The sequence below is a fragment of the Nyctereutes procyonoides genome, unplaced genomic scaffold (assembly GCF_905146905.1).
Source record: "Nyctereutes procyonoides isolate TBG_1078 unplaced genomic scaffold, NYPRO_anot_genome, whole genome shotgun sequence".
Taxonomy (NCBI): domain Eukaryota; kingdom Metazoa; phylum Chordata; class Mammalia; order Carnivora; family Canidae; genus Nyctereutes; species Nyctereutes procyonoides.
The window spans coordinates 36,175,067-36,198,456 of record NW_026575139.1 but is presented as its reverse complement, the minus strand read 5'-3'; the positions used below and the strand labels follow the sequence as shown (position 1 = coordinate 36,198,456).

At 41.1% G+C, this 23,390-nt stretch overlaps 1 protein-coding gene across 1 annotated transcript in view; it reads left to right on the top strand.

Annotated features, from left to right (window-relative positions):
* PRKCH (protein kinase C eta) overlaps positions 1-23,390 on the top strand; it is a 229,640-nt gene that overhangs the window by 191,394 nt on the left and 14,856 nt on the right. The window contains exons 11-12 of the mRNA XM_055304119.1: positions 4,917-5,055; positions 5,661-5,849. Coding sequence (XP_055160094.1) covers positions 4,917-5,055; positions 5,661-5,849 — 328 coding nt within the window. The remainder of the gene's footprint in view (positions 1-4,916; positions 5,056-5,660; positions 5,850-23,390) is intronic.

Sequence of the window (23,390 nt, the reverse complement as noted above, 5' to 3'; positions counted from 1 at the left end):
TCTTCTCATTCCATTCCCTCTCCCCAGGTGAACTCATCCACGCCTGGCTAATGCCTCCCAATTTGTATCTCCGGCCCAGCCTTTCCTCTGAGTTCTAGCCATGTATACTCAGCTGCCTGTATACTCAGCTGCCTGTAAACATCTCCACTTGGATGTCCGAAAAAATAGCTCAATGTGGCCAAAATAAATTCTGTGAGCCAGAAGACACTCACACCTTCTTCCCTTTTACTGTCTATATCCTTCCATTACTAAATCCTGTTACTTTTCCTCCCAGTAGGTCTCGGTCCGTCTAGTTCCCTTTGCCTTACTGCCCCACACTGCTCCAGGCCACCATCATTTGTTTTCTGAACACTTCAGTAGCTTACCAACCTGTTTCCTCAGTTCTCTCGTCGCCCTCTAATCTGTTGTCCACATTGTTGCTGGAGGCTCATTGTAAAATCACTAGTTAAGACTATCCATCTCCTGTGTATGACCTTTTGATGGTTTCTCTTTCTTCTTGGGGTAAGACCAGAATTTTGACTGGCCCCTGCTTTATCAGGCTCCTGCTATCTCCTGTCTCCTTTAGGATTCCGAGCCCCTTGTATATTGTTTGGCTCAGAGATGGTCCTTTAAGATTTGTTGGGTGGGTGAATGGCTGAATATCTTGTGTTAGCTAATATATGAATGGCACTACTGAATTGATGATAAAATCAGATTTTAGGCATTTGCTGTTTCAATGACTTTTCAACATTCTTTTTTTAAGAGAGAGAATGCACGTGGGAGCATGAGGGGGGTGGGGCAGAGGGAGAGAGAGAATCTTAAGCAGGCCCCATGCCCAGAATGGAATCAGTTGGAGCTGATTGAAGCCCATAGGGCTCCATCTCATGACTCTAAGATTGTGACCTGAGCTGAAATCAAGAGTCAGATGCTTAACTGACTAAGCCACCCAGACATCCCTCAGCATTCTTTTACCAATTTAACAATATCAGTCTTGCCTTGAAAAACTCACAAGCTTATATAAACCTATAGACTCAAAAGACAAGCCAGCCATAAATAGTTTTGTTGTGAAATTATGATCATAGTATTAAATTCATTCTTTTCAGCCACCTCTTCACTTTTACCCACCCATCAGCCTCTCCTTACAAGAGAGCAGTGAATTATCTTCTGAATGTTTGACCATGAGAGATGCATTTGCTGTGCATTCCCCTATTCCTGTACATTCAAGGATTGAGGAGAATGCATTGAATTCCCTCTCTGTGCACTAAAAACCAAAGCAAAAATCTTTTTGGTAAAATTTTGATAATGCATTTCATAGTGATATATACAAAAATGGCCCTTTGTCATAATTCTGTCTTGGGATATTTATTGATTCTCAGTTTTTGTTTCAATTGGGGAAGTCTTCTCAGGATATAGTCTAGATATATTCCTCTCAGAAGAATTAGGAGGGTTAAACAGCAATGCAATACCAAAATATAAAAGACAGTTTGCCTACTATAGTGAGTTATGAGCCCCTGCTTTGGAGTGAGGTGAGCAGAACTGAATTGGAATCCTGGATTTTATCCTTGGGTAACTAAATAAGGTTCTTAGCTATTGTCATACTCTTATTTTTATCTACAGAATCTTTTTTCAGGTTCTGGACACCATGCACATACGCATATGAGCAGACAAAAAGCAATACACCTTAAGAGTATATTGACTATATATTTTATAATAACCAATACCAAAGTTATATTTTATTGAAGAATTATTGTCTCTTAGATTCAGATATTAAAATATTTACAGATGAATTTATGTCTTGGATTTGCTTCAAAATCTGAAAAAAGATGGATCAGGAAGGGAGTGAATGTATATACAAAACAAGATTGGGCATGCATTAATAGTCACTTATGGTCTGTGATCCACCACAGTTGTTATAGTCTCTGTACTTTTGTGTAGATTTGAAATTTTCCTTGATAAAAAAAAGTTTTAAAATATGTTAAAAATAGTTACTGAATAACCTCTTAGAGTCATTCTTGTTCAAGAAGCCGGCTCTCAACTCACCTTCCTTTATTTCTTTTGGAAGAGTCACTGATTCCAGTGATCTAAGCAGAGAGACTCATGTCGTTCGACTCTTGGAATAGCTTACAGTGGAAACAAAATAAATAGAATTTCTGAATTTCCTTTGTCCTCAACCACTTGAGATGCTTCTCTGAAACCACTGTAGGCATTTTAAGTAACCCTGAGTACCCAGCAACAACAATGTATAAAATAACTCCTTCTACCCTTCTGTGCTTGCATGACAAAAGTTATAGCTGTGAAATACCGGTGTTCCATGCACTAATGAATGATGAGCCCATAATTGTGCATTTGGCGTTTTGGGATCTGAGCCTCTGCCCTGTATGAACTTGTAATCTTCATTGTGTAGCCTTGTTAAGTTTGGCTGTTGAGTTACATGTCAGCATTGGAGGCTGAGGAGCTCCAAAACCTGACCTCTGCATATTTCAAAGTCAGAAGGTATAGGGTAACTTTTTTGCTTTCCCTTTTTTTTTTTTAAGTGAAGATAATAATTACCCTTAGAATGGAAGCCGACCGTGGCCATGAATGATTCTGTAACCTTTGGATCTATTTGACTAACCCTGTCAATGTTTTACTCTTTCATCTGGCTGCAAGCCAATGAAAAGTATTATGATTGGGTCCATATTTGCCTTTCCTAAAGTAGTTTCCCTTCTCCGGCTTCACCAAAGTGAAGAGTTTGAACTTACATTTCAGGATTCTTCTTTTCCCTCTGGAATCCATCTCTAAGGAGTAAAGCACATGACTTTTTATAAGTTTACTTGCTTTGGAACAAGCATCCCAGGGAGGTTTATGAAGCTTCCTTTCTTCCCCTAAAAATAAGATAGGCTCTGAGTTGGCTAGGGCAGCTCACTATTGTCTGTCTGAAATGCTTCTGTTTATTTCATTGGTCAGCACCTTCTGCCAGCACCAAGCTGGAGCTAGGGAGGAGTAAGGCTTAGCTCCAGCTAAAGGGAGACAGGTACACAGAGCCTTCTGGAATACAGTGCAGGGCTCACCATCATAGAGGCATGAACTGGGCACTCTAAGAGCAAAATTGACTATCTGGGGAAATCAGGACAGAACTTAAAGCGAAGGTGTGAGATATTTGGGCTGAAAGTAGAACTGATAGCCTGGGATTATATTCTGCTCCTAATTGAACCCCGTTGGGATCCCAGTTTGGGAGTTTTGTGTGTTAGATCACACCTGGTGTGAAAGCAGCAATGGCATTTCCCTCAGGGCTTGTGCAGTTCTGAAGAATGCCTGAAATTAGGCTGAAATGTCAGGATTCAGTGTCTAAGCTGCCTCTGTGGCCTCAGGCATCCTTGACAGGGATGAGTTGCATCCCCTGTTCTGCTTGGTTCTGTCTTCCGAGCAGTGAGGCCATGTTCCAGGACTTCTCTGTGCAGAGGGCTTGGTGGTGGGTGGCTTACAAAACTGATTGCAGGCACTTATCTCTCCCTGAACAATTCCTACTACCCCTGACAGCAACTGACTAATATACAGTGAAACCTCTTACTGGGGATGTTAGTCACTAACTCTCTTGAGCAATCACAGGTCAGTGCTTCAGACCGTTGTGGGTTTCTGTTAGCACTTGTTTCTGTTACCAAAGAAAGTCCTTTATGAGTCCTTAGCAGGCTAACAGCTTCAGGATAATTCAGAAACCCAGTAACCTTGTTTGGCAACGTGAGCGAGCATGCTCTGGGCACAGGTCCACACGGGCTGGACAGCTGGGCTAGAATGTGAAGCTGACAGGGGCTGCCCACAGGCTTGGGTCCCCCACAGTCTCACTCTCTCCTGGGTGGCAGACTATAATCTTTAACCTTGGCCACCTCTAATGCATGCCAGCCATCACCAAGGAGCCGGACAACCCGGCACTAATAGGGCCTAGGGTCTGCAGCCACACCTCGAAGAATAGTGGAGAAAGACCTCCCTCTTGGCAGTGGCCTCCCTCCCGTGTAGGTGATCACAGCCATCCCACCCACCACCCTGCATCTTGTGAGTCCACCTTCACATGAGTTAAATGCATCCTGCTTATATTGTGTGGGGCCTGCAGGGTAAGGAAACCGTTTCCACAGATCACAGCTCATTGAAACAGTTGCTTATTGGAAAGTAGGATTTTGTATGGAGCAGGGGAAGGAGGCTAGCTTTGACGCAGAGTGGAAAGGCTTGCTTTCCTGAAATGGGCACTCAGGGACCCAGCACACCTTGGCTTCCACCCCTTCCACCCAGGGAGACTGCTGCCAGGAGCACATGAGCAGAGAGGAAGTCTGGTCTGCAGTCCCACTGCTGCGTGCCAGGAAAACCCTTCTGCTTTAACCTCACTTATCACGGATTCCTAGAAAACAGAACTTTGTTTTTCATTCCTGGGTGTCTCCAGTGACCGCTCTGCATGAGACCTGTGTGGTCAGGCTGTATCAACTCACCAGGCACAGCCTGAGAACTGGTCATGCCAGTTCTGGCGTCACCTACCTCCTTGGAGCTGAAACGTGATCCAGGGCTGGACAGATACCAGTCTTTCCCTCGGGCCAAGCAGGCCAACAGAACTTGATTCCCAGAGCAGGGATAGGAACACAGAGACACAAGTGTCCCGACATAGCCCCCTGTGGGTGTGAAGCCCCAGAGCAACAGTCCTGTAGCTCCTGTGGAGATGCCCCAGGGATACCATCATGCCTAGGTTTTTCTATGTGGTTAGCCTGTTTACATGGGACCGTCATCTAGGAACCATGAGGCAAATGTGGAGAGGTGACCTAAAGTTTTTTTCCAAGATAACTCAAAGAATTTTGTTACCTTTGAAGTCTATGCAGAAAGCTTGCTTGGTGTGGTCTCATTACCCACCCCATGAGCGAGCCCATCTGGGTTTGGGGCCTGGCTATCCTACACATTCTGCTCTTTATTTCTTTCAGAGATCTCAAACTGGACAATGTACTGTTGGACCATGAGGGCCACTGTAAGCTGGCAGACTTTGGAATGTGCAAGGAGGGGATCTGTAATGGAGTCACCACAGCCACCTTCTGTGGCACGCCTGACTATATTGCTCCAGAGGTGAGTACAACTTTGCAAATCCTGAGCATTAATGTCACAGGCTGCTTTTGTGTACTAGGGCTCTCTGGGAGTGTTGAAAGCTGACACCTCCACACTCCCTTATGCTTCATTGGGTGAATGATGGCTGAAAATGTCCTTGGTTCCTATAAATAAGAATTTGAATTAAAAAAAAATTTTGTAAACCTTGTAATTGCTTTAGGCATTATCCCCAAATGAGGACAAAATGTGCTATACTCAACAGCTATTTATTTTCCTTTTTGTCTCTACTCTGTGCTTTGATCCTAGCCCCATTTAGCAGGAGTAAAGAAAAGTTCCCCAGTCTTTCCCATGTGAATGAGTGAGCCCAGGCCCCTCCTCCCTCTGCAGGGACACAATGCCAAAACCCTCTCTGTTTTGGATCTGCACATGCCATTACCTTGGCCGAAACAGTCCATAAATGTTTGATCACCTTGATGAAGAGTCCTCTGAGTGGAACCACAGAAAAAAAACAGCACTCCAAAGATGAGATGAAACATATTTTCTAATTCATCATTTTCCCTAGTCATTCAGGACACATTCATTAATCAGATGTGCAAAACACATCTCACACTGCCCCCTTTGCACAGATCCTCCAGGAAATGCTCTACGGACCTGCAGTAGATTGGTGGGCGATGGGAGTTTTGCTCTACGAGATGCTCTGTGGTCATGCACCCTTTGAGGCGGAGAACGAAGATGACCTCTTTGAGGCCATACTGAATGATGAAGTGGTCTACCCTACATGGCTTCACGATGATGCCACAGGGATCCTGAAATCTGTAAGTCTGACTTACCTAGCCAGCGTCCAGCCTACTGCAAACCAGCTGACTGTGTGTACTCCTTGTGTTCTTTCAATACCTTGAGCTGGTAAGCTCCCAGCGCTCACTGCAATATCTGTTTTAATCTGCAGAATCAAAGAACCAGAGTTCTCTTATAATGTTTTCCTCTGTTATGCAGTAGTTCTTTCTGGGCCAACTGTGAGCAGTTGATATGTTCTTTACCAAATATCAAGTATTTATAGCACTTGTGGCTTTAGCATAAGTGAAGTGATGCACCCCCTTTATACAGTCAGGACATGCCAGGGAATTGGATCATGTTAATGCCATTCCTGGTTTGTTAGGATATTGACTAGGTTTCTGGGATGAAGGGATCTTTCCATTACCACTGGGTGAGGCCAGGAGAAATTTTCTAAACTTCTGCAGATCCCTTTTGTGTCCATATTATTATAAGGAGTAATAAGTGAGGTGGCAGGCCCCGGATTCAAGTACAGTGAGGTTAATGTATGATGAAAAGTCTTTTTTGCATGCACATAAGGTACTGTGCTAGAAGCCTTATTTTGAAGTGAGGAGGAAACATAGATTTGATGCCATTAATGTTGAAAATTTAAAAAGCACATGTAACCTGTATCATTCCTGTGACCACATTAGTTGAATTCACAAATCATCTATTTTCACCTACCAGATACACAAGGGAATACAGACGGATAAAAGGTCAATTCTTCAAGCAGGGAAAAATTGGAGCAATCCATTCTCTGTTGGATAGTTTCTATGGGATAAGAATTGCTTTCCTCAAGTTTTATCCTTTTCAGTGTTTTGAGACAAAAAACTAAACTTGGGAAATATTGGCTATCTTGTTGAGAGATTTATCTCTCATTATAAATCTTCAGTCAGGGGATCCCTGGGTGGCTCAGCGGTTTAGTGCTGCCTTCAGCCCAGGACGTGATCCTGGAGTCCCGGGATCGAGTCCCACATCAGGCTTCCTGCATGGAGCCTGCTTCTTCTCTGTCTGTGTCTCTGCCACCCCCTCTTTGTGTCTCTCATAAATAAATAAATAAAATCTTTAAAAAAAAGAAATCTTCAGTCATATAATCAGTGCCATTTCAAGAACATTTTGTATGCAGGTCACTGTGTGCGGGGGTGAAAAAATGAAATAATAAAAAAAATCATAAAAGTGAAATAATTATAAAAATCCTTCTCAGGCAAATACTGCCAAAGTGAATTGTAATTGGTAACTTGATTCTCAAGGTTAGGTGCCAGGGCTCTCCTGATAGTGAGGAAACACTAATCTCATATAGAAATAAGAGTGAAGTCACTTCGGATTCTACCAAATGTCTCCTATCTAGTATGTTTTCATAAGAAAAACTGATTTGTATAGTTGGTAGAAGTTTTAGACTGAGGAAACAAAGACTCTGGCTTTTATAATCATGAATAAAAGACGGAGGAGGGCTTGTCTTTGTGAATTCATGCCCTGAGGTGTCTTAACTTCTGGAAGGGAACTGTACTCACCTAGGTTGGCCCCAGCTAACTCTGATTACCTAAGCTACTTTAACACAACCTAATCATGCTACAGAATCAGGCTTACTTTGCATTATTACTTTCCTAGTACCGTGGTCCATTATCTGGCTCTTAAGGCATGCTAAACCCCTGTGGCCGACAACCACCACCATCGTTATATTCATGGTTTTTCGTGGTGCACATATTTAGTTCAATTACTGTAGCTGATTTGGCATTTTTAATATTTAAAGGAAAGACCTCAGAGTCTATAATTCCAATGAAAATACTAGTTCAAACGATTAAGAAATGTGCATTATTGGCTTGGTATATAAATGTCATTATGCTTGCTACCATGAAGGCTTGCTACCATAAAAGTCAGTTTGCCCCTCCAGAAACTTTAATGTTCTCTGTGTAGGGTTAACAATCCAGATAAGCATTTCTCTGATAAATACCTCCTATCTTTTGTCTGGATCCAGTGGAAATCTTGAGGTCACCTCATCCTTTGTGTTGGACATCGCTCACATCTATTTCTCTTGATCTTTTTTATTCAAAATTTTAAAAGTCCTTGACCTTCTTCTAGTATTTCAGAATCTTCTTGAGGGAGCTTTCCCCAACTAAATCTGGGACCTAGATCTTACCCCCCACCCCCCACCTAATTCCTATAAAACCTTGAACTGGTACTAAGCAAGATTAAGATCCATATGGAACTATTAAGATGGTTTCTTCTTAACCAGATAAATCCAATTACTTTGAACTATATCTTTGATGTATAAAAATATATTTTGGTAACTAGAATATATGTGATTCAGTAATATCCTCCCTCTACAATCTTTGTTCTAAGAGAAAACAAAGCCTTTCTCTGGTGCTTAAAGAGAATCTCATCTTCATTGAAGACCAAGTTTTCCCTCTCCTTGCAGATTTACTTCTGGGAAGCTCTTCACTTCCTTTTATTTTTCTTTTAGACATTAGTTGCTCAGCTGGGTAGAGACAGCATTCTGAGATCATGATCTGTCATTGACCTTGTACTGATTTTCCTAAGTGGTATTCTATGTTCTTGGTGAGGTGTCTCCCCAAAGGAAGGAGCATGGGCCTCACGTGATGACAGGTTTACCTCCCAGCTCTATTCTATTTTGGCTCAATGACCCTGGTGAGCTACCACACCCCTCTGAATCTCAGTGTCCTTGCTTGCAAAATCAAGGTAATAAAACCCATGTCATAAGATTATTGTCCAGAACACCATGAGGATTCTATTTCGTCTTCCTTCAAGGAGCATCCCTTAAAAGTGATTTTCTGCACAACACTTGGTATCAGATAATATTACTAAAAAGCATTCACCCAGAGGATTTCTGGGGCAGTTTTGTACAATTCAGCCTCTGTGCCTAAAAATAAAAAACCTAAATACCAGAGCTAAGGAAATTCAGCTATTCTCTGCAGAGGGCTAAGACATTTAAATGGAAGTGTGATCAAGGAAAAGAAAGAAAACAGTTAAGAGTTGGCAGGACATGAGGAGAAACACCAGAAAGGAAAGGCTTCATCCGGATGTGGAGGTGCGAATGTGGAGGTGAAGAAACTGCCACCACAGAAGAGCTGTCCAAGGCAAATCTTGGCTCTTTCACTCACTGGCTATGTTACCTTGGGCACATAGCGTAATTTTGCCATGCCTCAGTTTCCTTATCTGTACAACTGGGGCATGAGATAGTGTGTGAGGAATATTTGGAACAATGTTTAGCAGAGTAGATGCTCAGGAGGTAGCCACTATCATCATCAATGAGAGCTGGGTGCATGAAAGGATCTTTAGACTCTTTGTCCTTTTCTTTGAAAAGTGATTACTTTGTGTATTGTATTAAGAAAGCTTAAGGTATCAAGTCACATTTATAAACCATTTGGACTGCTTTCTGGCTTTAATTGCAACTTGATTTAATATAGTGTTTTATTGCTGGAAGAAACCTTAGAGATTGTCCATTCCAATCCCCTCATTTTATAGGTAAGGAAACTGAGGCCCAGAGAAATTGTGACTTGCCAAAGGCCATTCAGCACACTGGTTTAAACAAACAAACTAGATCTCTTGTGCATTTTTCATAGAAATGTAAAATGGTGCAGCCACTGTGGAAAACAGTATGGCAGGCAGGTCCCAAAAAAATTAAACATAAAATTACCACATGGTCTAGCAATTCCATTTCTGGATATATTGCCAGAAGAATTGAAAGCAGAGACTTGAAGAGATATTTGTACTAGTCTTCATGGCAGCATTATTCACAATACCTGAAAGGTGGAAACAATCCAAGTGTTTATCAACAGATGAATGGATAAATAAAATGTGGTGTATGCATACAATGGATTATTATTCATCCTTAAAAAGGAAGGAAATTTTGATACATGTTACAATGTGGATGAACTTTGAAGGCATGCCTAATGAAATAAGCCAAACCCAAAAGGACAAATATATAATTCCATAATATGAGGTACCTAGAATGTCAAATTTATAGACAAAAAAGCAAAATGGTGTTTGCCAGGGACTAGAGCAGGGGTAGAGAATTAGTGTTTAGTGTTTAAGGGGTATGGAGTTTAAGTTTTGGAGGATAGAAAAAGTTCTGGAGATGAATGGTGGTGATGGTTACACAACAGTGTGAATGTACTTGATGCTACTGCACTATACACTTAAAAATGGTCAAGGAGGTAAATGTCGCGTGCTATATATTATGCCACAATTTTTTTTAAAAAAAGAGAAAAACCTCAAAGCTATGGGATCAGAACCCAGATTTTCTTAATGCCCAGCCAGGGTTCTAAGCTAGACTACATCTGGCCATTCCCCATTTTTCTTCTACTTCCAATGGGAAGAATATGGGCACAGACATGGCTAGGGTAGAGGCTGAAGAATAAAAGGAGGTTGGAGGATGGGGCTTAGGGCCCACTAAGGTTCAAGGGGTGACATTGGAAGAGGATTCAATGAGGAGATTAGGAAGGAATGACTTCAGGTTGTATAAACAAGTAAATCTGAAATGTGGCTACTAGTTTTACTTGTGAAATAGGCCAGTGATTTTACAGTATGATCTACCCAGAAATTGATCCCAGTAGTAACTTTTGAGTAGTACTAGCTAAGTAGGAACAAGTAGTCCTAGGCCAGATAACTGAGGGCTTGGGGAATATGTCTGTTAGAAGTTAGGTAAGCTGAGACATTTTTAAAGACTCTGAACAAGCCTTCATTTTGTTGTACAATCCCAGTTCAAGGTCAAGTGTATTGCTTTCTTTAAAAATATAGCTTTCAAGCTCTTTTCCAGGATTTTGTGCCCCAACCCCCCCCCCCCCCGCCATGATTCTGGGAGCTTGGTGACTTCAAGAGTTCCTAATGTTGGATGTTGACTCCATTGGATGGAGTCGTGCATGGTCCTAAAAATTGCCAGGAGGTCCTCCATGCTAAGTTTTGGCTTATAATCCTTGTCATCACCCTTAATTTCATAGAGCTTGGTGACTATTAGAAACATATACACAGAATCGCCGGGATAGAAAATCTTCTAAAAGCACTTTGTCTGAATCACTGGTTGATAGATGGAGCTGAGACCAAAAGAGGTGAACCAACCTCACATGGTAGAGGGGAAGGAGCACACACTAGTCTTAGAGTCAGGGGACTTCATTCCACTTCTGCTACTGCTTTTCAGTCTACCTCTGCAAGGCAAGGGCGATGACACCAACAATACCCACTTCAAATGAGGGAGCACACATGAAAGCATTTTCAAAGTGGCACACACAGTACAGGAGTAAGTTATTAGTATTGTTGAGTTATGAGTAATAATTTCATAATGTACTGAATGTGTCATTATCATCTTCTTGAAACAAGGTCCATCAACATCAAGATTACTAAGTGCTAAATAATACATGAGGCTGGGTTCAATTTTTTTTTCAAGAGAGAACTATATTGCATTTTTCCAGCTTTCTATCTAAACCAAAGACACATATGTGTCAGGTTTAAGACGTACACAAAGATCCTGAGAGAGAATCCATTTGCGTAACTCTCTGGCAGTATGGCCAGACTGTAATGAGCCAAAGGCCATGGGGGTTGGAGGAGATAAGACCGAGCATGCAGGACATTGGAGGCTGCGGAAGGAGTGCTAAGATGAGTCGTTGAAGGATTTTGAGCAAGTATGAGGGACAAAACTGTTTTTTCATGTTTAAGAGACCACCCAGAATATTTATAAAGAGATGTTGTAGACCAGACAGAAGCATATGCATATGAGATATCTAGGATTTTTTTCTTCCCCAGAATAACCCAAGGGTGGTGGAGGGGAGTAGATGAAACAAGTTTGAGCATGTTTCAGCAAGTGTCAAGGCTACATGATGTTTACATACTTGTGTATATTTGAAAATTCCCATAATAGTATTTTTTTGAGAGAGAATCTCAAGCAGGCTCCATAAACATTGGGCTTGGACCCCAATGAGGGGTTTGATCTCATGACCCTGAGATGATGATCTGAGCCAAAATCAAGAGTTACTCAACTGACTGAGCCACCTAGGTACCCCAACAGTAAATCTTTAAAATTAACACACGAGTCCATTTTTTTTTAGTTTTTTAAAATATATTTATTTTTTATTGGTGTTCAGTTTGCCAACATATAAAATAACACCCAGTGCTCATCCCATCAAGTGCCCCCCTCAGTGCCCATCACCCAGTCACCCCCACCCCCCACCCACCTCCCTTTCTATCACCCCTCGTTCGTTTCCCAGAGTTAGGAGTACGAGTCCATTTTATATAAGTTCAAGGTGTATGTGTGTACGTATGTGCCTATGTGTATTTATATGTATGTATACACACACATTATGGACTGTGTAGAAAAAGTGAACTCAGCCTTCATTTAATGAAACAAAGTGATTTAACAATACAAACATATAAAAAGAAGAAATAATGTGAGCCACATACCAGTTATCTGGCTGACCCAGCTACATCTTTTTTTCCTCCCAGTTTAGTTTTGAGTTTATTATGAAATGTTTTTGTAACAATGGATCTGGATCCAACTATGCCTTTTGATCGCTAGTAAGAGTCTCAAGGTCCTGGACTGGGAGTCTACATCATCCTGGTCATTTTTATGTTACAGATAAAGTTTATCAGTACTTTTAGCATAGTTATTCTTCAACATCCATAAACAGTTTTCATACCTTTCTAAGAAGTATTTCTCAACCCCAAGTCAAGTAACTAAGTGTATCTCAAAGAAGGATTTTTTTTTTTTTTAAACAAAGAACAGTGAAGGAGAGAGCTGTCGCTGGTGAGCTGTGCCCTGAGCTGCTCCCCTGCTGCCCTGTGGGATCTTTCCTGCGGGCTGGGTCCACCCTTCCCCACCAAGGCAGGAAGGGCCAAGATCTCCAAGCCAGCCTTTCACATACGCTCCCTGCACCACTCTCAGTGTGGTGGTCCATCCCTCCTTGGCTTCCTGAGATTTCCTGATGCTCTTTCCTTTGGAACATAAGGTCAGCACTGTTCCTGGAATTGGTGTCTGCTGGATATTTTGGTTGCCTTTTTTTTTTTTTTTTTTTTTTTTTTGTCCTTCAAAAAGAAATGCTTTCTGAATTCCTTCTTACCTTTTAAAATGGAGGGTGGTATTATCTGTAGAAACTGTTTGGATACCCATTTATATAGCATGCCATAGAGTCATAGATGTTAAAGACCTTGTGGCTTCATGTGGTGTAATAATGTGAGTCCCCTGAATTGGGGATGAGGGGATGTTCTTGTCCCATGTTCCACAGAAAGTCAGTGGTTGAACAGAATGGGCACCAGTGTCTTACCCAATAGAACTCCCAGCCCAGTGTTCTTTCTCACCCTGGCCTTTCCCATGATCACCTTTATCACCAACCCCAAGATTGTGAACTTTTGAGTTCTCTACATGTGGATGTCCAAACATTTCCTATAGACTCAGAGAGAGGCAGAGGACTTGCTTGTGAAGACACTCCCCTGGGGCACAGAATCATTGGAAAGAGAGAAGCTGGAATATACACAGTGTTTAGCCCAAGACTTCTACTTGGGAAAAATTCCTAAATCATTAACCAGTGATCCTTACAACTAAAAATAACCACCACATACCCTCAAAAAACTGCAATGGGAAAACTATTTTTCTTGCTTGCCCTTTTGTCTCTCATTTCTCATCTTCCCTTTAAACATGTGCATGAAATGCTCACATGTCCATGCTCTAAAAGCAAAACAATCTCACCCATTCACTCTCATAGCTTATAAAAACTGACAACACCCACAGAGGTTAACACAGAAAAGATATATGAAGACACACTGGTGTAAAGGCATTCCCGATTTATGACCTTAAAGATGGTATTTTTTAAAGATTTTATTTATTCATAAGAGACAGAGACAGAGGCAGAGAGAGAAGCAGACTCCCTGCAGGGAGACTGATGCAGGACTTGGTCCTAGGCCCCCAGGATCACAACCTGAGCCAAAGGCAGATGTTCAACCACTGAGCCACCCAGGTACCCCTAAAGATAATTTTTTAAATTTTTTTTACTTGGTTTTAGAATAATACATGCTATTGGCTGAATTTCCTTAACTGGCACTAAATTATCCCAAAATGCTAATAATCATAACACAGAAGAAAACACAGAGTTTCTTTAGAGTCTCTGTGGTTGTGCTGAGTTTTGCCTTCATGTAGCTCCAGAGAGAGTTGGCGAAGGCCTCACAAATGCAAGGAGCCTAAGAAGGTGGCCTCTCAGTGAGGTGAATTTCTTTTGTGCTAAATCATCCCCTGTGAGGGATCACGAGGCTCAGTGCTGACTCAGGTGAAGTCAGTGCCCTTTTCTCTGAGCTCACACAGGTGGCCAGGTTAAATAAGTGCTGAAAGGAGTTTGGTGAATTCTCCTGAGTCACCTTTGTCAGTTAAGGAAGCATTGTAAACTTGGCATTAGAGGGAGATTACAGAGTGCTTTTGTTCCTATGCTTTATAGAAACTAATGTGTGTGTGTGTGTGTGTGTGTGTGTGTGTGTGTACTTGTGTGGGTTTATCTGTCATCACACGTCTCAGATTTCATCATCTGTGCCTCGTCTGCAGGAATCCTGTCTACCTCTGTGCACAAAGGGGGAATCACAATTAATGCTGGGATCTTTCTTAGCCATGAGTGTGTCCCACATCTGTCACCAGGCAGTTAGTGAGAGCAGCATTGAATTTGACCCCCTTCATTTCCCACTCTCCTCCTGGCAGAGGTTGGGATGCTCAAGGGAGGTGGTCAGCCAGAAGGAGGCTGAGGAAGTAGAAGAAAAACTGGGACCAGATTGAGGTAGAGGATCCAACTCTGGATCATTAGAACTGATTTTTCAGACACTGTGATGAGGAAAATCCAAAAAAAATTTACTGAAATATCCTTTAGCAAGAGATATGGTTAACATGCGGCCAGGCAGCCCTTTAGCAGAACTGGAGTTCCCATATGAGGAAATGGAGCTGCTCCACAGGCCTCTTATTGAAACTGCTAGTGCAATTAAAACCTTTCAGAAATGAACCATTTCCTTACACATTGATCTTCCCATTGACTGTTTATTTCACATTTTTAAAATCAAGTTTTATGAAAGTTAGCATTCTCAGCTTCCCTCCCCCTTATTTTAGCTTATAAGTTTCCTAATGTCTTATTTGCGGCCAGCAGTGTGAAGGATGATTCTTCTTCTTCTTCTTCTTCTTCTTCTTCTTCTTCTTCTTCTTTCTTCTTTCTTCTTCTTCTTCTTCTTTAATGGAGTACTAATACCACTTGCCTCTTTAATCTATATCTCAGCCAGGAAGATAAAGATATCAGAAATTTTGTAAAATGAGCATGGAAACCTTTTTTTTTTTCCTGTGTGGCAATTTGCTAACTGAAACCTGTGGGTCAGAAGAGCTTTTTGTTTTAAGCTGGAAAAATTCTTGTGAATGGAACTAGTAATACTTTGTTTTCTCTCATGTGTCCTTTTCAACTATCAAAGATCAATAATTTTTAGCAGGTGATGGTTAGGTTTGGTTTGGACACCAAAGATAATGTGTATCCTAGATAAAGAAGAGTATTAGCCTGGGTTTCATCAGGAGGAAATAAAAGGCATTGTGTAGTGTCCTCTGGAGGACCCTTGTCTGACTTGCTTCCTTTAAATAGCTACATCTAGGAGGATTACAACTGAACTAAGACATAGTTTAGGCCTGTGGAGTGGCCACAGTGAGTAGAGCTTTCTTTTCCTTTAACACTTGGGAAAGCAGTGAAACATACCTCATCAGTCAGAGCTGCTTGAGACCCATGTGCTAGGTATAAAACCATATTGGCCAACAGCGTGGGTGTTGGCAGGAGTACCTGACCTTGGGATTCTATCTCTGAGAATCACCTGTGACCTCTGCCTTTTTCTTTCTTTTAAATATTTTATTCATTTATTCATGAAAGACATAGAGAGAGGCAGAGACATAGGCAGAGGGAGAAGCAGGCTCCCCAGTGGGAGCCTGATGCAGGACTCGATTCCAGGACCCCAGGATCATGACCTGGGATCATGACCTGAGCCAAAGGCAGACACTCAACCACTGAGCCACCCAGGTGCCCTGATCTCTACCTTCTTCTAAACCACATTGTCCTATGACTTAGGATTCAGGGGAAACTATAATGATTATAAAACACAGGAAAATTAGAGTGTTAAGAGCACTGAAAAGGAATGAAGTAGATGCCCATAGAAAGGCTGCTTTCTTTGGGTTCCAATCACTGATAGCATGAAAAACAGAGCCAACATACCCACTACATATTTTAGCACTGTTTCTGCCCTGCTGCAGGAACGGCATTTATTGTACTAACTTTCATGAGGAGAAAATAAAATACACCATATACCATGTCTCTGGAGCTACTTTTGGAATATTATATGGAAGTTAGTTATAAGTAACTTATCAGTAAGATGTTGATCCATTTGAGTATTTTCAAATATACTCATATATTCACGTGCTTCCTTCTTCAGTGACTAGCCCAAGGAGATTAGCTTGCAAATTTGTTTCACTTTACTTTTTATAAAGACAAGTCTAGTTGAGACCCAAGGAAAATGTGGCTTCTCTAGCTGAAGGAAGAGGTACACAGTCATCTTCAAAATGTCAGTTCTTCAGGACACCTGGGTAGCTCAGCCATGGAGTATCTGCCTTCAGCTCAGGTTTCTTTTTCCCCCAACAAGAAGCCATAACTTTATTAATGATAGAAACAGTACAAATTTCAAACCAAGCTGCAGTTATTCTTTTGAAACACCAAAAAAAGTCCTCGTTTTCATACGGTTACATTGTTAATTCCATAATAGCATTTACAATATCATTACTGTTGTTCTTCAGGGCTCAGACTGCCTTTGCTCTTGACACATTTGCTTGTAACATGACCAATTCTATGTCCTTAACCTCTACACCCATTTCATCAACCTCTTCTTCTTCACTCTCCTCTTGTAATCCTGGGATCCAGGATTAAGTCCCACATTGGGCTCCCTGCAGGGAGCCTGTTTCTCCTTCTGCCTTTGTCTTTGCCTCTCTCTCTCTCTTTCTCTCTCATGTGCTGTGTCTCTCATGAATAAATAAATAAATCTTACAAAAAAATGTTAGTTCTTCTCTCCCAGAATGTTAATGATAAATTTGAAAAGAGATAAAAGATGATAAGATTGCGGACTCTTGATAATAGCATAGTCCGTGCAGGGCGGCTTTGGTCTCCCTTCCTACCTGACACCAGATAGGTCCTTTGGCATCCTTCTTCTAATGTTTCTAAGAAAACAGTTGTGCTCCTCCTGGGAAAGCCCTTTCTATCACTTAACAGAATTGAGTATTAAACTTATTTTAATTGTCTTTAGAAGCTTATATATATTCCCTTAACTCCCACTCCCAAAACATATTTCTTTTATTTAGAACTGCCTCGTACTGCCAACACTTCTCGTATTTGAAAATGTCAACGGTGCCCTTCTATCTTTTTTCTCCAATATAGAGACCCTCAGTTGTTTAAAGCAAGGTATTCAGAGGAAAGGATTCGTTTGGTTCTTTTTGAGACCGTTTGTTTTCTCATCCCTCTCTTTGTACCTATTGGCTGTGCATTCTCATTCAAGTGAAGTCCTGAATGTCATCCCAAGATTCCTCCTGACCTGGCAGTCTCCACACTGTTTATACTGTTCTTTTTTTTTTTTTTTTTTTTTTTTTTTACCTAGAATCCAAATGAATCATTGAAAACTAAGGCTTCTGGTACTGGATAGGCCTGGGTTTGAATCCCAGCTTCACCACTCCCAAACTGAAGACATTTTACAGAGTGGACTCTTCCTCAGTTTTCCAATCTGTAAAATGGGAATAATAATCAGGGTCACTATAAATATTATACAGAACAAATTTGAAACACCTAAGTCAATACCTGCTCTAGCACAAGAAAAGAAAAAAAAATATATATATATATCAGTAGTAATGGCTACCACTTATTAAGCTATAGCACTTATAAAACTATACCATTTTTTAATTGAAGTATATAGTTAATATGCCATATCATGTTAGTTTCAGGTCTACAACATAATGATTCCACAATTAGATACATTATGAAATGGTCACTACAGTAAAAATAGTTACCAATTTGGCACCATACAAAACTATTAAAATATTATTGACTATTCCTTATGTTAAACTTTTTACCCAGTGACTTATTTATAATTGGAAGTTTATACCTCTTAATTCCTTTCACCTGCTTTGCCTATTCCCCCCCCACCACCACCACCACCACTGGCAACTATCCATTTTTTTCTCTGTATTTAGGAGTCTGTCTCTTTCTGTTTTGTTGTTCTATATTCCACATGTAAGTGTAATCATATAGTATCTGTCTGACTTACACTTAGCATAATACTTTCCAGGTCCATCCATGTTGTCACTAATGGCAACATCTCATTACTTTTGGTGGTTGAGTGATACTCCATTGTACATATATACCGCATCTTCTTTATCCATTCATCTATCAATGAACACTTGGGTTGTTTCCAAACCTTGGGTATTGCCAAAAAATGCTGCAATAAACAGAGATGCATATATCTTTTCAAATTAGTGTTTTTGTTTTCTCTGGGTAAATACCCAGAGGTGGGATTACTGGATTATACAATATTTCTATTTTTAATTTTTTGAGGAACTGCCATTACTGTTTTCCATAGTGGCTACACCAATTTACATTCCCACCAAGAGTGCACAAGGGTTCGTTTTTCTCTACATCCTTGCCAACACTTGTTGTTTCTTGCCTTTTTGACGTTAGCCATTCTGACAGGTGTGAGGTGATAGCTCATTATGGTTTTGATTTGCATTTCCATGATGATGAGTGGTGATGTACATCTTTTCATAGTCCATTGGTCATCTGTATGTCTTCTTGGGAAAATTTCTATTCAGATCCTCTGATCATTTTTAAATCAGATAGTTGGGTTTTTGGTGTGTCAAAGTGGTTTCTATATTTTGGATATTAACCCCTTATTGAACATATCATTTGTAAATATCTTCTCCCTTTCAGTAAGCTGCCTTTTCATTTGTTGATGGTTTCCTTCACTGTGCAAAAGCTTTTTTATTTTGGTGCATTCCAATAGTTTATTTTTCCTTTTGTTTCCCTTGCCTGAGGAAACATATCGATGAATATGTTGCTAAGGCCAATGTCCAAGAGATTACTACCTATGTTTTCTTCTAGGAGTTTTATGGTTTCAGGTCTCACATTTAGGTCTTTAGTCCATTTTGAGTTTATTTTTATGTGTGGTTTAAGAAAGTGGTCTAGTTTCACTCTTTTGCATGTCAGTTGTCTAGTTTTCCCAGCACCATTTATTGAAGAGACTTTGTATATCATGCCTCTTTTGTCGTAAGTTCACCATATAAATGTGGATTTATTTCTGGGTTCTCTATTCTGTTCCATTGATCTATGTGTCTATTTATATGCCAATACTATCCTGTTTTGATTACTGCAGATTTTTAGTATAATTTTATTTTTTAATTTTTTAAAAAGATTTATTTTTTTGAAAGAGAGAGAGAGAGCGCATCAGCAGCAGGGAAGATCAGAGGGAGAGGGAGAGGCAGATTCCCTGCTGAACAGGGAACCTGATTAGGGGCCCAATCCCAGGACCCAGGGATTATGATCTGAGCCGAAGTCAGACACTTAACCAACTGAGCCACCCAGGTGCCCCTGCAGTATTATTTTAAATCTGGGATTGTGATACCTCCATCGTTGTTCCTCTGTCTCAAAATTGCTTTGACTATTGGGAGTCTTTTGTGTCCATACAAATTTAAGGATTATTTGATGACACAAATAAATGGAAAGATACAACATGCTCATGGATTAGAAGAATTAGTGTTGTTAAAATGTCCATACTACCCAAAGCAATCTACAGATTGAATGTAATCTCTATCAAAATACCAATATTATTCTTCACAAAACTAGAACAAATAGTCCTAAAATTCGTACAATCTTTTTTTCCACACCCACACCTGCTCTCTGCCCAAATCAGTCTGGTTCTGGATCCCTGTGTACTTTGGGAGTGGCAAGGTGGTCTATTACCATAGGCATGCAGATTACTAGTTCCAGCCCTGCCTAGTAAATTTCACGCAGACCCAATCTGAGCAAGCTAGAACATCTCTTCTTCTCTTGGCTCTTCCAATATTCCATGGCAACACTATTCTGTATAATAATCTGTCCTTGAGAAGATTAGTTTCCCCAGATACATCCATTGTGTATCCTTCCCACCGGCCCCCAAACCCCAGCCCAGCCTTAGTGTGGGTTGTTGTCAGCCTCATCTTAGGTTTAAATATCTGTCTCTACCCTCTTCTATGGAAAAGTGACTTAGCAATCCTAAATCCAAGCCCTGGTTTCTTTCTTCTACCCTGCTGCCCCATCAACTAACTCACATCCCTCCCTTTGTCCCTTTGACCCCTGCTCTGGGCTGACTGGTGCTGCTGGGGTGGGTCATTCCCAGGCCTGTGCCTTACCAGCACAGCTGGCACAAAGGGCTTCGAAGGGAGGTGGTTGATGACTGGTCTTTATAACCAAGCTAGACTCTGCCTGTGACACTGGCAACAGACATGTGACTGCAGCATGCACATTCAGGCATGCATTTTGTCACCCCCGGGGTGGCCATTAGCTGTACACCCATGTGAAGTTGGCCATCACAGCTGTGAATCCTACTCTGTTCTGTGTCCTATGTCCTTTCTCCACCCTCGCTCCCTATCATTCTCTGTAGAGCCTTAAAATATTCCTACATGGGAAGAAGGCATCTCTCTAGAATATTGATGAGAATGTCCTGTGGAATGGTTTCCTTCCCTCCTGGCTTGCCAGCATTTAATGCTTTCTGCTCTTTAGTCTGAAATTGAATGAAAGGAGAAGGTCATTTTGTTTGCCCAACAGCCAAATCCAACTATTAGGAGAAAATACTGTGTTTTCTCGAAACCTTGTAGAAGAAAATCTTATTAGACCAATTGGTCTATTTATATAACTAGTTGTCTTCCTCTGAAATCAGACAGATTTTGAAAGAGGAAAAAAATAGCCATGGTGTACATTTTAATGAGTTTCAAAGTACATTTGGATCCTGTTCTCTCACAACACATTATTATACAGGGTTAGTTTAAACTCGATCCTCTGGGACATTCAGCCACTCAAAACCAAAGCTGCCTCGAGTGTAGCAGAGCCTACCAGACATGAGAGTGCTGCCCCTGGCACCAGGTTCATAAAGAAGTTGCCCCATTGAATCCTTCATCCTGCATTCAGTATCTCCCTTCTGTTGTTCAAGCAGATACAACTGCAGAGTAAAACCTGAATGTTATTTGTATTTCTTGTTTTAATGTCATCTCTAGAAATCTTTACTGCCAGAAAAGCTTTTTTCCAGAGACCATCACAACAGCCCCACAGATGGAAACTGTGAAAGCAGAAACAGACCTTGTTTTATCTCTCTCGGTCACAAAGTTGAGTAGCAGGGAGAGCCAGATGAGCCTGAGGGTCAAGGCTGACTTCAGACTTTATTCTTGGAGGTGTTCAGTCCATGCCCCTGGCTTTAGTTAGAACAGGATGGACCTATAAGTGGTTTAACAAGATGCTTACTAATACATTTATTGAAGGCTTGTTTTGTGCCAGGCATTTACTTGCCATAACAACCTTATGAAGTACAGGAAAATCTCTATTTTCTAGTTGAGGAATCTGAGGCCCAGAGAAGCTAAGAAATGTGTGCAAGGTTACACAGCTCATTGGTGTACAAATACACAGAGTCAGACTGCAGAGCCTAACCAGTTAACCTTTGTGCCCTCCCTATCAGAAGAGTTTACTTGTCCTTTTTTGGTCCTTCCCTGGTGTGCAAGAGGCTTCCCAGGACATTCTTGTACACACCTGGCCTACATCTCACTGTAGAGCCATCCTCAGGAGGGTACATATCTGTTTTCCTCTGTAGCCATACCTTCTCTGTAGCCTTGAAAGAACTGTTAAGTTTCTCATTCTCAAGGCAGATGTTTCTGAGTGCTTCAGTATCATCTGGTTCCATTCCACTTAAATGGGGACCCTGAAAGGAAGGGGACTACAAATTGACCCCTCTCCTATACTGGTTTTTCGGTTCCCTGGACACTTACATTTGGGATAGAAGCAGATTTTCCACCCTGGCCTCTTCACTTACTCTTTGCAGCTTATAAAGTGCTTTTATTTACCCTAGAAAACATTCTGCTTCCTTTAGTAAATGTGTCCAGAATCTTTCATGAAGTCACTTTATTTTCCTCCCTGGCTGACTCTCTCATTTGGAGCACAGTCGGGAAAGAGGTCAGTTGAGGTGAGGCAAGTTTAAGTATGACCTTAGATGTAGACAGATGATGCTCCAGATAACACTGATGGTAACTCGTTTGGCATTGGGGTCCCCTTAGGGACATAAGCAAACAGAGGAAGTTTTCTGCAAAAGGATCATGCCATCATCGTTCACAGCAGCAGGAATATGGGGTTTAGGGAGAGTCTTGGGCCTGGCCTAGGACAGCAAGTCCCTTCTCCCCTCAGCCCTGCACACCTCCACCAATGCATACCATTAAAAGTTTCAGGCCTGGGCTAATGATATATGTTGCCTTAACTCCCCCTCTTTGTATCTTTGGAGGAGTCAGGGTAGGGATGTAACTAGAGTCCCTGTGCTATACCTTTTATCAATGTGACTTATTCATTCCACACTTCCCACTACTTTTCACCCATTTTGCCTATCCCCAACAGAACCCCACTCCCCAGCCCCTGGTAATCATCAGTTTGTTCTGTGTATTTATGGGTCTGTTTCTGCTCTTTGTTTTAATTTTTAGATCCCACATATACCTGAAATCATATGGTGTTTGTCTTTCTCTAACTTATTTCACTTAGCATTGTACCTTCCAGGTCCATCTATGTTGTCACAAATGGCAAGGTCTCATTCTTTTTTATGGCTGAATAATATTTCATTGTACATATATACCACTCCTTTCTTATCTGTTCATCTCAGTGGCCACTTGGTTGCTTCTATATCTTTGCTATTGTAAATATTGCTGCTATAAACATAGAGGTTGTATGTATCTTTATGAATTAGAGTTTTTTTGTTTTCCTTCGGTAAATAACCAGAAGCAGAATTACTGGATCATATGATTCTGTTTTTAATATTTCAAGGAAACTCCACACTGTCTTCCACAGTGGCTACACTGATTTACGTTCCCACCAATAGTGCATGAGGGTTCCTTTGTCTCCACATCCTCAGCAACACTTGTTATTTGTGTTTTTGGCCATTCTGTCTATGTGAAAGGTAATATCTCATTGTGGTTTTGATTTGCATTTGCCTGATGATTAGTTATGTTGAGCATCTTTTCATGTCTCTGTTGGCCATGTTTATTTATTTATTTTTTAAAGATTTTATTTATTTATTTATTCGAGAGAGAGAGAGACAGAGAGACAGAGAGACAGAGAGGCAGAGACACAGGCAGAGGGAGAAGCAGGAAGCCTGACGTGGGACTCAATCCCAGGTCTCCAGGATCATGCCCTGGGCTGAAGGCCGTGCTAAACCGCTGAGCCATCACCGGGGCTGCCCTGTTAGCCATGTTTAAGTGTTTGGAGAAATGTCTATTCAGGTTCTCAGCT